Source organism: Parasteatoda tepidariorum, chromosome 10 (genome assembly GCF_043381705.1).
Source record: "Parasteatoda tepidariorum isolate YZ-2023 chromosome 10, CAS_Ptep_4.0, whole genome shotgun sequence".
In the NCBI taxonomy this organism is placed as follows: Eukaryota; Metazoa; Arthropoda; class Arachnida; order Araneae; family Theridiidae; genus Parasteatoda; species Parasteatoda tepidariorum.
In genome coordinates this window covers 56,856,727-56,870,741 of record NC_092213.1, presented here as the reverse complement: position 1 = coordinate 56,870,741, position 14,015 = coordinate 56,856,727, and the positions used below count along the sequence as shown (strand labels likewise).

The following is a 14,015-nucleotide window of genomic DNA, read 5'->3' as shown; positions in this document are numbered from 1 at the left end:
ACTGTGTCTTATATATTTATTTAAGTAAATGCTCCAAAACGAAGCAAAAAAAGGAGGGGGGAAATTAGATATTGTTTCATTCTAAAGGTAACATAAAACATTATTTTTTTCAATTGATACACATTATACTCATTTTTAATGATATTTGATTATTTAATCTATATCTGTTAAAATATATGGTAGTTGACTTTTGTATAAAGAGGGCAAAAATAAAAAAAAACTTTTATAAATGCACACATTTTTTTTATTTATTTCTGGAAATTTAGAAAATTTCAATTTTTAAAAATTCCTAACAGTGACAATATAAATATCTCCATTTCTTAGTTTTTGCATAAAAAGTAATTTAATAATACTTTAACTGGCGCTTTGAAAAAAACAATTACAAGAATTTTTAAGTCAAGAGACACATAAATGAAAACTTCTTAAATACTGTCTTTTAATAACAAATATTTACATAAGCATAAAGAATTGGTAAAAAAGAAGTAGCTTCATTAGAATGCAGCTATGTCAATAATAAAAACATTAAAGCTTCTTAATACTCTACACACTATAACACAATTCGAACGCTTAAAAAAATTATTCTCTTACATCTTGGAATTCTTAAGTTTAGTTAGTAATTTTTAGTAGTTAGTTTAGTTAGTAATTAATCAGTTTATAATAATTATAACACCTACATTTTAGTTACATCTTATCAAAATTCACTTGATTCAGTATTAAAAAAAAGCAAAAGAAATGGAAACGATCTATCAAATTGTTTACATTTTTGATAAATATTTTATATATTTAATAAAATCTGTTCTATAGCTGGTTTATTAAAATTCTTGATATAATGGTATTTTATTAACAAAAAGGTTTTAGTTATAACAAGATAGATATTCATTGTGTGCTTGCCAATATTCATTATGACAATTGTACAAGGACTGCAAAGTGTTATTTTTTAGCTAATACTAATGATAGGAAATTAAACTTTTCTATGGAAAAAATGCTTTATTTTGTACAATTTTAAAGCCTTAAATTTTAAGATCCAGTTTAGTTGGATCAATATATTTTTTTTAAATTTTTTTCTCTTACAAAGTTCCAATTCGATGTACTTCTGAACCATTTTTATTGTCATTTATTAAATTAGCCACAAATAAATATATATTATAATTTCTAAATAATAAATATAATTTACTAGAGAATTGTAATTGTTTTTTAATAAAAAATTATGTAGCATAGGAAAGTTAAAGGATTTTTAATGTTTTTCCCACAGAAATCTATTTTTAGTTTCAACACTATTACGCCAAGTCAACCTATAAACTTTACAGTGCTTGATTGATTGAAAAACAATTGTTGATAAAAATGAAGGAATCTAATTTCTAAATTACAAAAGTCTAGATGAATATTAACACAGCTTATGCCATTAGTACAAGCTGAACATGCCTTTGCTGTATGCAATGAAGTATTTGTGATGGTTAATGCTTAATGATCAAGTTTCCCTTAGAATGATAAGTATCGAAAACCCGTGATTACATTTTATCAAAGCTTAATGAAGACGAGCACAATATGTACACATTGACATAACTGGTCAGATGTAGCAGTTAGTAATGATGATGTTGAAGCTTTGCGAAAACAGTAACTACAGTCAGGCGGCTTCTACCATGCTGAGTGGTTGAGCGGTTAGCAGTATTTAGTCCACTACTGTTACAGAGAAATGGAAGTAACACTCAACTCTGCAGGCCAAAAGCAGTGTTACAGATAATTATCTTTCTTCAATAAATATTTTTGGGCATCAAATATTCATATAGTTGCTCTTGCACACCTTTTATAAACACACTTTGCAAGTGATTTGCAATAGTAACAATTTAGGTGTCTCTTCATGTTTCGAAAGAACAATACAAAAACACAAATGTAAGTAGCACATCAAAACTTTTGATTCTCTGACAGCTCATCAACGTAAAGCTTTCCTTTAAACGTAACTCCAACAACGACACTCTAAACTATCTTCATAGACAAAACTCTTCTGATTCAGTGAGGACATTTCATTCCTTTTTAAAGATGCAGAAGAATGGTAAAACATGACTAATCAAAGATCTAAGGGTAATAAAGAAGGCATTAGGCAGTGCTAGCAAAGAGTTACTCGTAAAAAAGATGATCATGCCAACTAACTTGAAGTTTCCTATCGCTTTCCACCTGTATCCACCACTTTGCTAGTTTTATTAAAATGCGATATCGCAAAGACCACAGAAGTGTTTTACTTTGCGACGACAGGTAATACTTAAATTTTGAGGCAAAGTGACTGCAGTAATGACTGACAAAAACTGGAGGGTAAGAAAGAGAGAAGGCAATATTTTGTTTATTTTCAATAGAAAGAAAAAAAAAGAGTTTCATTTCATCGCACATAGTGAGCTGGTGAAGAAGCAGCACAATCATCAGGAATTATTTATTTTTTGATTCCGGTAACTGCATTTCATCGATTGTCGAGCACGAGTTGACAATTTGCAAGCACGTAATCGCTTCACGGCAAGAGAAGCAGTGGCAGCCAACACGGAGCCCTCTTTTACCATTTGAACAAGTAGCTTTTGATCAAAGCATTTATGAAATTTGATTGTTCAGTTATGCTAAAAAGGAAATCACTCTATACCAAATGTGCTGGATTCTTCAACTGCCAATAAAAGTTTTTCATAAAGCATCTCATAAGAAGTATATGGTGGAAGGTCCAAACGGTTGAAACAGGTATGAGCTCTAGTAAAAGAAAAAATGGTTACAATTAAAAATTAATATATAACAATGGTAATCAATGGAATAGTAGCACAAGTTATTAATGATATTATTGTGACATAAAAAAATTAAAATACATATTAATTCAAATTATTTCCATTTTTCTTCATACAAAGAAACATTATAAAGCACATCAATCACTTCACTGCCCACGGTATCAGGGATAATTGTGACAAAGTGAAAAACCCTAAAAAAATTTTTTGCAAAAATTTGATATAAAAATATCAATTTATCCTTATAACATTTAATAAATTCAGTATACAAAGATTAAAATTATTCTCAGGGTTTAAAATATTCAATAACAGACTTTTTTTTTCAAATTTTTATTAGCAAATAAAACTTTGATAACAGCCTGAATGCATAGCACTCCTAGACTAATTATATAACAGTAAAAAAGTTAACTTAAATAATAACAGTAGCACAATATTCTTTATAGTAAATAAAATTAGGACAAATGATTTACCTTGGTAAGCTAGTTGGTTTTCCCCATTTTTCTATACAAAACCTACGTGGACCATTGCTACCACGAAGAGCTGCAAAACCCTCATACGGTACGCTCGAAGTACCAGTGACAAATTGCAACAATCTAAGCCTCCTTTCATTATCAAACTTTTCAATTGCAAGCCAAAACCATTGTATGACAGGATGATTGTCATGATAACCTAAAACGATTGAGAATAAAAATATATAAAAACCTGAAACAAGGAAATATTTTACAATTATTAAAAGTTTTTAAGTTAATACTTTTTTTTACATGTGGTATTAATCTTATAGCATAAGCTCTATTTGTAACCTTTCAGGCCATAGCCTTATCTTATTCAGCTTTAACCTTAATCATGAGTTTTCTTGGCTGAGATTTCTGCTTTAATCTTCACGACTGGTGCTATTTTTGATAGACTTTCTCCGTGTGCTTTGAGCATTATATAATTTAAACTTGATTTGATAAACTTTTTTTGAAGATCATCGAAAATGGAAGAGAAATCGCGCAATTTGATAGCGTGAAATTATTGGACTGTGAAATATGTGGTAAAATTGCATTTTCATCTGACAATTCACTAACTTCTTTTTTTTTTTAAATCTTGATATCCTTGACAATTCCCAGGGCTTATAACCGTCAATGAACTTTCAGAGATACAGTTTTTTTAATTTCCAAATTTTCATTCCAAATTTAACAGAATCAGAGTTTAGAAAAAGATTTTCTTTTTCATTAATTTCTCTTCGTTTCTATTTTTAAAACATAATGTTTATATAAGGAGTAATAAAACTTTGTCAAGTATTTAATTATAATGTTACCAATTTTTTCTTATCCAATTTACTTTTTTTTCATAATGAGCTGGAAAAAAAACTAATCAAATTTGGATTTAAACAGATGTTTTATAACTATCTTTGGAATCATTAAATTTGTAAATTCATTCATTTTATTTTTGATAAGTTATAAATTTTAATATAGTAGTCCAGACAAAGCTTGACTGTTTTTGTATTTTTTCCCCACAAGCTCAGCCAATTACGCTTTGAGTTATAATTTACTAAATACTATTATTACTACATACTATATATATTACTATATTCCTAATACTATATTAATAAATAAAAAGTCGTATTTTAATATTTTTCATATTCCAATTAATGTTTGTATTTCCATTTCCCCTTTTTTAGCTTTTCTTAGTAAAGTANAGCATCCCGGATAATTGGTTCTCTACTGTATTTCCATTTCCCCTTTTTTACCTTTTCTTAGTAAAGTATAGGCATATATTTTTCTATTTATTTCTCTTTCACATTCTCTTCACTGATATGCATTTCCCAAACCCCCTCATAAATCAAAGAGAAAACGAAATCAGATTGCCCCTCTATTATGTTTGATTGACAGCAGTCTATCAGAAAACCACCCTCTCTCTCGGACACACAGGAGAGAATAAAAAATTTGTCCCTTCCCTGCTTTTTCTTCACCTAACGATCTTTAAGGTCAGGGAAGAAATATCAATTTCTGGTTTCCCGGTTGTTTGGACACCGGATAAATGGTTCTGTACTGTATTATGCAATATGATTAAGTAATACTACAGTAAGGAACCGATTATCCAGAACGATCGGGACCATAGCTATTCCGGATAACTGATTTTTCCGGTTTTCTGAATCGCTACAAAAAGCCGTTTTTTTTTTTATTGTTAAACCCAACTAAAAAAATAGTTTTTTTGGAAATAATCTTAAAAAGAAAAAACGATGAAGTAATACACTAATGATTATTTCCAAAATGATGGTAAGATCTTACAAAAAAGAAAGAAAAATCCTAAAATCTTATGAGGAAAAAAAAAATTTTTTTTTAAAAAATGGCAGGAAAATTTATCGAATTTCGTTTTCTGATTTTTGGATAACGGGTTCTGTACTGTATTAACAGAATATAAGTACAAACTCAGCAGAGTAATTCTCAATCAAAGAAATATGAAAGTAAAGAAACCGTATAATGATTTGGTTAGAGATGAATATTTTCAAATTTCTGCTTTAAATTAAGTACATCTTCGACAAAAAGCACAATTATTGGAAGGTCTGAGCTAACATTTATGTCATTTCATTAAAATCTTTTTTGAAACAAAAAAATAATAAAATTTAGAGAATTCATTATAAATTAAAACAAAATTTTTTGGATAAGCATTTTAAAATAAAATAAAAATATTACAAATATGTAAGTCAATGGTACCTTGGAAATAACATTATCATAAAAATATCTTATTAATAATTCCATTATAAAATTTGAGTTTAAATTTTATTTTTGTGGTAGCAGAGGGTATTTTTGCGAAATTTTGTAACTTTCACTATAAGAATGTAGATAAAGAATGTTAAATGTTATAATAAGAGGTTCAATTTTTCGTATTTTTGTCAAAACATATAACAAAATAAAAGTATTCAGCATTGGAAAGTAATGCTGATTGAAATTTCAAATCAAAATGTAAGTGGAACTTTAGAACTCAAGATTTACAACAATTTTGCTTTTCAACGACAAGATTTATAACAAGATTTTAACAATATTGCAAATCAAGATTCCTTATTAACTGAAAACTCAATTGCTTTTAAATATTTCAGTCTCAATAAAACTCCTTGTTATAAAAATACAATAAAATTTAAACTCATTAAACTATGATTTTATTAAACAAAAGTTAATCAGAATAGTTTTTTTTTTTGGATAATACCTGATCGATATTCTGTATTCTTGCGCCAATCACAAATATCTATTTCAGCAGTACCAGCAATAACAAGTTCTAATTCACGGGCATCAAACACTGACACAAGACGTGGATCAACAACCTTATAATAAGAATATACTTTATAAATAAGAAACATGTGAATAATGAAGAATTAGCTTAAAATTAATAAGAATAATATCAATAGGTGGCATTTAATGGAACGTGATTTAACTAATTTAAAATGCAAAAACAGAAATATTACAAACATATGTCAGAGCCGTGATGGCTCAGGGGATAAAGTGTTCGCCTTCCAATAAGGTGAACGGGCTCGAATCCCAGCTATGGCTGATCGACATCCGGCTTGCACCAACCACAATGCTGACGTAAAATATCTTCAGTGCTAAAGGGATCATGGATTAGAGTCCTCTTGCCATCAGGCTAATCGTGGCAGGCTCTCAAGGTTTTCCTCGCCACGGAATGCAAACACATGTTAGTTCACTCAAAAGAGTCCTCCACAAAGGCAAATTTTCCCTAATGCTAGATCCAGAAGTTCCCTTGTCTTCTGGATTGGATTCAAAATGACAAGGATACAGAGTTGAACATTAGTAGTCGTAAACCCAAAACTGGAACGTCTGTTAAAGGATGGTAATATACATACATACATATATATACGTACATATATACATACATATACCACCTTGATCAAAAAGCTCCAGGAATGATCCCCGGGTGGCGCTACCATCGTTCCGATTTGAGTTTTGTTTGTTAAGTTGGTACATCTGTTGTTGATATTCCCTCTAAATCTTAGCGCCGTAGCTTGATATTTGCAAAAGTTACGTAGCCAAGAGTACAGGTTTTGGAGGTTTCACTGTATATATATACATGCAGGCTTCCCACTTTATTTCAGAAATAAACTAGCCCTACTTATCCAGACATTTCAGAAATATTTCATCTTTACACTTGTTTACATAAGAAAAATAAAATTTTTGTATTTAACATACCAACAATTAAATTTTGTGAGAAATAAAATATAACTAAAGTATCACTGAAATGGAGAATTTTCTTAAGGAATAATTTTAGCTTGAGTATTGATAGTTAAATACTTTTACCGGAACTTCTAAGACTGATCAAGTCGAGGCATGACATAAATTTTTCAGGTTTCTGAAGAAAAAATTAGTATTGATTTTTACCTGAATTAAGGCCAAAATTAAATTCCCTAACAATTTCAGGTTTTCCTTAGTCTGGATAAGCCCCAGAAATGTCTTTAAAAAATAATAATATTTTGACAGAAAAATATATTCATAGGAAAAACTACCTCCAGTATAAAACTACTACTACTACTGCCATTATTTCCAAAAAAGAGTAGTTCTCATAATTAATGTACTCACCTCATAGAATCCTTTAACAAGAGATTCTGTCTGTTCTGCGACTCCTCTTTCTAGCCTCCATTTCACCATCCTTTCGATGTATTCCTTTTTATTTCTTTCAGCTACTCCAACATTCTTCCCATTCGTCTTCAGCTCCTTCTCCACTATTTGACCGGCAACTTCTTCAGTGACAGAAAATGTCAAATCCAGACCCATGTCCGATATGTCATTCTCCTTCAACCACAACAGAGACTGGTGAAACTCTGCATCCAAATATTCTAAATCACTCAATGAACAAGGCCTATAAAAACAAGACACATAATATACCATGGAGATACTAATCACATATCCTACTTTGATAGAAGAATGGATGACTTACAATCTTAAGAGGGCTTTGTAAAATGGTCTTGTAAAGAAAGCATCCAGGAGATATTGATGTACTAGCGCCAGACCCAACACTCGACCACTGAATCGGAACCATTCGTGCTGATTGTCAACAAAAGCAGACATTGGACTTACTTGTACAGTGTAAGTATCGTTAGCAGAGTACTCAAATAAGCCATAATAAGGATTGAACAGTTCTCGAGATAACAGGAAAAAGAATTCACGAGAGGGTCCACCATAATCCAGCCTAAAAAATTTTATAATTAATTTTTTATGAAGGATAAACATAAGTCCCATAACACATTAAATATACATATTTTTTTTGTATAAATACAACTCATCAATAAATAAAGTGCCTCTTATAGATCATGTAATGAATACTTACTCTGTTGTTTTTAAAACATTAATGCACAATAAGTTGAATGTATTAACAGGAACATAACAATTATAAAATAATTTAATTCTTGTACGCAATAAGTAGGCTGGTTGAAGTTTATTTGTGTAAGAGCCAGTAATGATTAAATTGCTCTAGGCACTAGACTTAATGTTTATTAGAATAAGGATTGTAATTCTATTGTTTTAATAAATTTGATAAGATTGATAGGGTCACAAACAAAGCTGAAAGGGTAAGGTTGGAATAAAAATTGCATTTTTTTGGCATATAGCAAGATAAGGACAAAATTTATAACATGAGGTAACATAGAGCTATATATTAACTTTCAGTGATTACAAAATATAATATCGTGAAAAATATATCTTTTACGTTAAAGTAACATACTTAGAAAACAAACTTATTTATCTTCCTATGATTAAAATTAATACTTTACTCAAAAAAATAAATTATAAATTGAGTTATTTTAAGAAGTATACTATGAGAATCAACAAATTTTTTTATTTGAACAATCAATGGGAAAGAAATACATTATAAATAGCATCATACATACCCTTCTTCACCAGCAAAACTAATATAAAGTCGAGATTTTTGTAAATCTTTTTTGGAAGCAGCCATAAGTTTAGTAAAGGCATCTTCAAGAAGATAATCCCTTCGAATGTTCAGTCTAAATGTGGGGGAAATAAGTAGTATAAATTTTTGATCTTAAAGAAAAATAATATTTTTTCATTCTTTAACTTTTGCATAAGAGCATTCGGTAATCACAGTAATAGTGTGAGAATAAAATAAATCCATATTTAAAAATTGTGAATAAAAATATATATTTGGATGTCTTAAAAACAGTTGAAATTAAAAGAAAAGTACACAGTAACAAACAATTCAAATAATTTTTCAAGTCATTTAAAAATAAACTTTACAAGGTAAATATAATATCTCTCTTTCTGATATACATAATGAAATATGATGATAGTTTTAAATTTTTACTAGTAAATACTTGCAAGATATATTTAGTATGTCTAAATATACAGCTGTTTATTGTTAGTTGAACTGAAAAATTCAAAATTCACTAGGAACAATTTTTTTTTTTTTTGGTAAGTTCTATTTAAGATAAGAATAAAATAAATAAATTATTTAGGAGTATAGAAATATTATTTCAGAACTATTGTGTTCAAAGTTAATTGTTTTAAAATAATTAAAAATTCAGAAATTATAAATTTGATTTTCTTCAATTAATTTTACAAAATTTACAAAAATCCACGTAGTATTACACTTTAAATGATAATCAAGCATTTAGAGCTTTTGTGCAAAAAGAAAACAACAAAATCTACTGAAGACAAACTAGACTTACTTCATTTTACCAGGACCCTGACCATAACCCTTTGATTCTAACTTCCTATAGAAATTACGGAGTTTGGCTTCAAAGTCTCGTCTGTAAGGAGCAGGGGCACGTACATTTGCTCGCTGTAAGCCTGAAAATCGAATTACAACGTATTATGAAGTAAATACAAGTTCTTTTTAAACACCCGAAAAATATTTTTTAAACACTTAAAAGAAAACATATTTAAGCTATACATTTTCAGAGACTTCATATAACTTTATCAAAATAACTTGCTTCTGGTTAAGAACTATTTTGTGATTTTACTAGCCAACACAATGTCTCATGCAAAAGTTATACAGATACAATATGGAGCTGTTCATTCTGTTCTTTAAAAGAAAATCCTAATTAAAAAAATAATTAATGAATGACACTTACTACTTCTAGAACTGATTGTAGAATAAAATATTATGAAGACTCAAAATCGTAAAAGTTGCAGAGCTGGAAAATTTATTCAAAAAAATATTTAAATGTACGACATATAAATGTACGACCTCATACGGCAAGGGTGTCACAAGACTGTCTCCATACTGTTACTACCCTTTCTTGGCCTACCCTTCCTTGGTCTCCAATCGAGCATATCTGGGATAATTTGGGAATCGCGTCATACATTCACACTAGAGGGGGTCCAACAGGGTATTAACTCCTCCGTTCTTTTGCCTTTTTCTTTGAAATAAATTATCCTTTTTCTTTGATTTTCTAATCATTTACTTATATCAAAGTAGTCATTACGTATGCAAAATTTTGTTTCAATTTGATGACTCCTTCTTGGTGAGCTAATTTTTTTGTTCCTGAGTGTATTTTGTAAGCCTTCAGTCATCAAGTCAATCCGGCTAATTATAGAAAATTTGAAAGATTAATTAGATTATACTAAGATTTATATATTAAAAAGTAAAGAAATTAATTTTGTACGAAGACTAATTATATTATAAAAGTAAAGAAATTAATTTTGCACAAAGACTAATAATAGCACAATTTGTTTAGGGTTAAGATAAAAGGAATTTATAAAAAAAATTATAAAATAAATAAAAAAGATAAAAATCAATTTTATAAAATTCATGTAAAATTGAATGACATAAAATTGATTTTAATAATGTTGATTTGATTTTAACAATTGATTTAAATTAAAATATATTTATTTAAAACTAGTAATAAAAAATGTATATAGTAACAACAGCTTACCAGGAGAAGCTTGCGGTGAGGGCTGAGGCGACGTTCGAGGCGAACGGTGGCTGCTGCTACTACTACTACTGCCATTATTTGCAACGAACTGTGCAGGAATATATGACATAATTTCTTGTTCAAACAAACTAAAAGCAAAATATTAACTAAGGATTATAAAATCACTTCACTTTTAATAAAAATTACATAATTTTATTGGTTATTTCAAATATAGTAGATCCTAGTGATATCCTATTTGTCATGTAATAAGGAAAAAAGAATTTAAAAAAAACTTTAGATATCTTAATAATTTTAAATGTAATATACAACCTACAAGCGTATCAGGATGACTTTACTTTAAATTGTTATAATTAATTTTTTTTTCTTCTTAAAGGCAAAGAAGCTCAAATTTTTATAAATTTTCCAAAATGCTTTTTCTGGAAAATATAATACTGAAGTTATAAAAAATTGAAAATAAGCTTTTTGGCAGATTAGACTAGCAGTTCTCACCCCCCTTTTCAGCTATGGTAACTATGGAGCGGCATCAGAAATTGTTCTTGGCGTATGCCTGAGCTGATAATGAATAAAATAAACTGAATTGCAGTTCTCGAAAAAGAACTGTTATAACGCTGAGAATGGATATCATAGATACATAATGCTTTCATTTTAAATCAGGTAATTTTATTTTGAGTTGAAAATTTTGATGAAAAATACCAACGGATTTTCTATAAATGCATTTTTTTCCCAATTTATACAACACATAATAATTAAAGAAATATTTTTTTTAAATCTTACTATTTTAAATCTGCATTAAAAACACTGTGCATACCTCAGTACGATAGTTAAATCAATATCATGACTAAATCTCTCTATTGCAGCTGTTCCATCAGCTCTTACAGCATTCACTTTGTCTCGCAAAGCTTGATTAGATGCTATGATTGGATGGCGCTCCTTCAGTATATCCATAATATTTGGCTGACGTAGAAAAGCTACAACTTTATCATTGTATGCAGTTGGCACATGGGGGACAACATGAGGCACTGTCGTAGATGAACTTGTAGCAGGTCTTGGTGGAGGCACAGGACCTTGATTGGTTGTTGCAGTAGTGGTGGTGGTGGTTGTTGTAGAAGTAGTAGTTAATGGTTGTGGCTATAAAAATAATTTCATTACATTCAATATGAATTGAATATTTTTATTATATAAAAAATATTAGTTCATACAAACAAATTATATACATTGATACTTGAACTAATAACTAATGAACAGTATTTGCAACTAGATAAAAAAAAAAGGAAATAAATGTAACACTTTACCAAATAATTTCTTCAGTCAAATTACATAAATAAATTTAACTATCCACGTTATACTACTTTAGGTAAAATGACACAGTACATTTTATGCAGTACTGTTTCATGCTCTACTATAAACATATTAAGAGCTAGTTTTTGTTGCAATGAAAAATTTTTTTTCATAAATGTTTTTCTGTTTAAAAAAAAACTTACAGCTAAATTACAAAAAAAATTACCAATATAAGAAAATTGAAAAGTGAAGGAAATGTATTTTTTTCTCTTTTTTTAACTGTTATTGACAACCGAGTATAAAAACCGATTTTATTTACTTATTGCTTAATTTTTATTAATTTAATGTTTTACTTTGAATAATAATAGAGTATCAATTATAAATACCTTAACTCAACAATTGTTAAAAGTTACTTATGACAGACTTATATAAAATACATACTCTAGATATAGTGTCAGGCCTTATTTCTTCTTCTCCAGCACTTCTGCTCCTTCTTCTAGCAAGAGGCACAGGTAGTTTATTTGGATTTACAAATGGCGTATCAATTGGTAATCTTGGATCAATAAAAGTTGTACTACGAGTGGTGTGGTCGATGAAAAATTGCTGCAAAAATTATATTTTATTAATACCAGTTTTTTAATGGAGATAGTAACAAGCATTTTTAAAATTCATTTCAAGATTAATTGAGCTTATATTCAATAATTTTTTCATATGTATATATTAAAAAAATAAACAACTGTTAAAAAGAAAACTATTTCTATTACAACCCTTATATATAAAATTTTCAAATTCCCATTAGATAGCGAAATCTGTTATGAATCAATTATTAGAATTAATGAAACAATAATTGTCATTTGCTCATAAAGTTATGACTCAATACTCAAATTACTTTGGATACTTAGTCTCAAGCAAAAAACAAAAGACTACACAATTAAAGATAAGAAACAAAGACAAATGATAACTTTATGATAACTTAAGGCAACATCTCTTTCATGAAATATTAAGCTTTTGATTCAGCAAAAAATCAACTCAGAAATACATCAAAGTTGTTTTGAAGATCACTTCAGGCAAACTACATCTGATATACAGACATTCTAACAGGGATATGGTCACTCTAAATTATTCAAATGATGGAAACTTAATTTCAAAACAAAAATAGTGAGGTATGTCAAACCTTTAGAATCAACCAGTATTCACCAAAACTAAAAGACTGCTTATTAGGGTTTTTTCTCTATCTTAAATACTAGACTTAGATAACTAATGTTAACATCAAAAATAAAAATTTTATCACTATTCAAAAGTAAAATTATAACATTTATTATTATTATTTATTATGAAGCTTTAATCACAATTCGATTATTATGCCCTACATTTAATGGATTTACATTTTTTAAAGGGTGAAAACTATTTTGTCATATTATTAGTAATAAAAATAATAAGCTACTTACTTTTCCGCCTCTATCCAACTTAGTTTCCCAACCTCTAGGTAAATCTCGAGCTGTATCAGCAAATTTATTTAAAAGGCCCACCAAGTCTCGGTTATGTTGATATCTGAAATATACATCAAATACATCAGAAATATTATATCAAAAAACTTTTTTTAAACTTCTAACATAAAACACAAAGACTTATTCAATTTTAAAGTTATAAAAACCTTGACACTAAAATAAATTTAAGCTTTAAATAATTGGATAATAAATTTAAACATTCAAGTAAATTTAAACTTCAAAATATTTTGAGCTAAAATAAAAATAAAAAAAACCTTTAAATATCATGTAAAATCAAACAGTCATAAAATAAATTTGAATATTAAACCAATGCTTACGTCCAATTGTTCATATTCAATCTTGTAACAAAAGATAAAATATAATAAAATATTCCAGTCTAATATTGCAGTATGTACTGATAGTGCTGTGGTCAAAATATACAGTGAACTGCAAAAAAATTATATTAATAATTTATTGATTATGTTGTATATTTTATCTCAATTTACTACATCACAATACAGAGAAGAAATAAATGGTAGTAACGAGAGAAGAAGAAAAATGGTAGTAACGACAAAAGAAATATATCATATAAAAGAGAAATAAATATTTAAACAA

The 14,015-nt window shown here is 28.4% G+C and overlaps 1 protein-coding gene across 3 annotated transcripts in view; it reads right to left on the bottom strand.

Annotated features, from left to right (window-relative positions):
• Positions 1-2,421: 2,421 nt before the first annotated feature.
• LOC107443042 (E3 ubiquitin-protein ligase HECW2) overlaps positions 2,422-14,015 on the bottom strand; it is a 41,394-nt gene continuing 29,800 nt past the window's right edge. For all 3 annotated transcript variants that reach the window (XM_043044912.2, XM_043044913.2, XM_071186879.1), the window contains 11 exons: positions 13,362-13,464; positions 12,355-12,516; positions 11,444-11,763; positions 10,636-10,763; positions 9,427-9,547; positions 8,632-8,745; positions 7,683-7,934; positions 7,325-7,604; positions 5,943-6,057; positions 3,224-3,422; positions 2,422-2,724 (listed from right to left, as the gene is read on the bottom strand). In XM_043044912.2, coding sequence (XP_042900846.1) covers positions 2,613-2,724; positions 3,224-3,422; positions 5,943-6,057; positions 7,325-7,604; positions 7,683-7,934; positions 8,632-8,745; positions 9,427-9,547; positions 10,636-10,763; positions 11,444-11,763; positions 12,355-12,516; positions 13,362-13,464 — 1,906 coding nt within the window. In that variant the 3' untranslated portion in view covers positions 2,422-2,612. The remainder of the gene's footprint in view (positions 2,725-3,223; positions 3,423-5,942; positions 6,058-7,324; positions 7,605-7,682; positions 7,935-8,631; positions 8,746-9,426; positions 9,548-10,635; positions 10,764-11,443; positions 11,764-12,354; positions 12,517-13,361; positions 13,465-14,015) is intronic.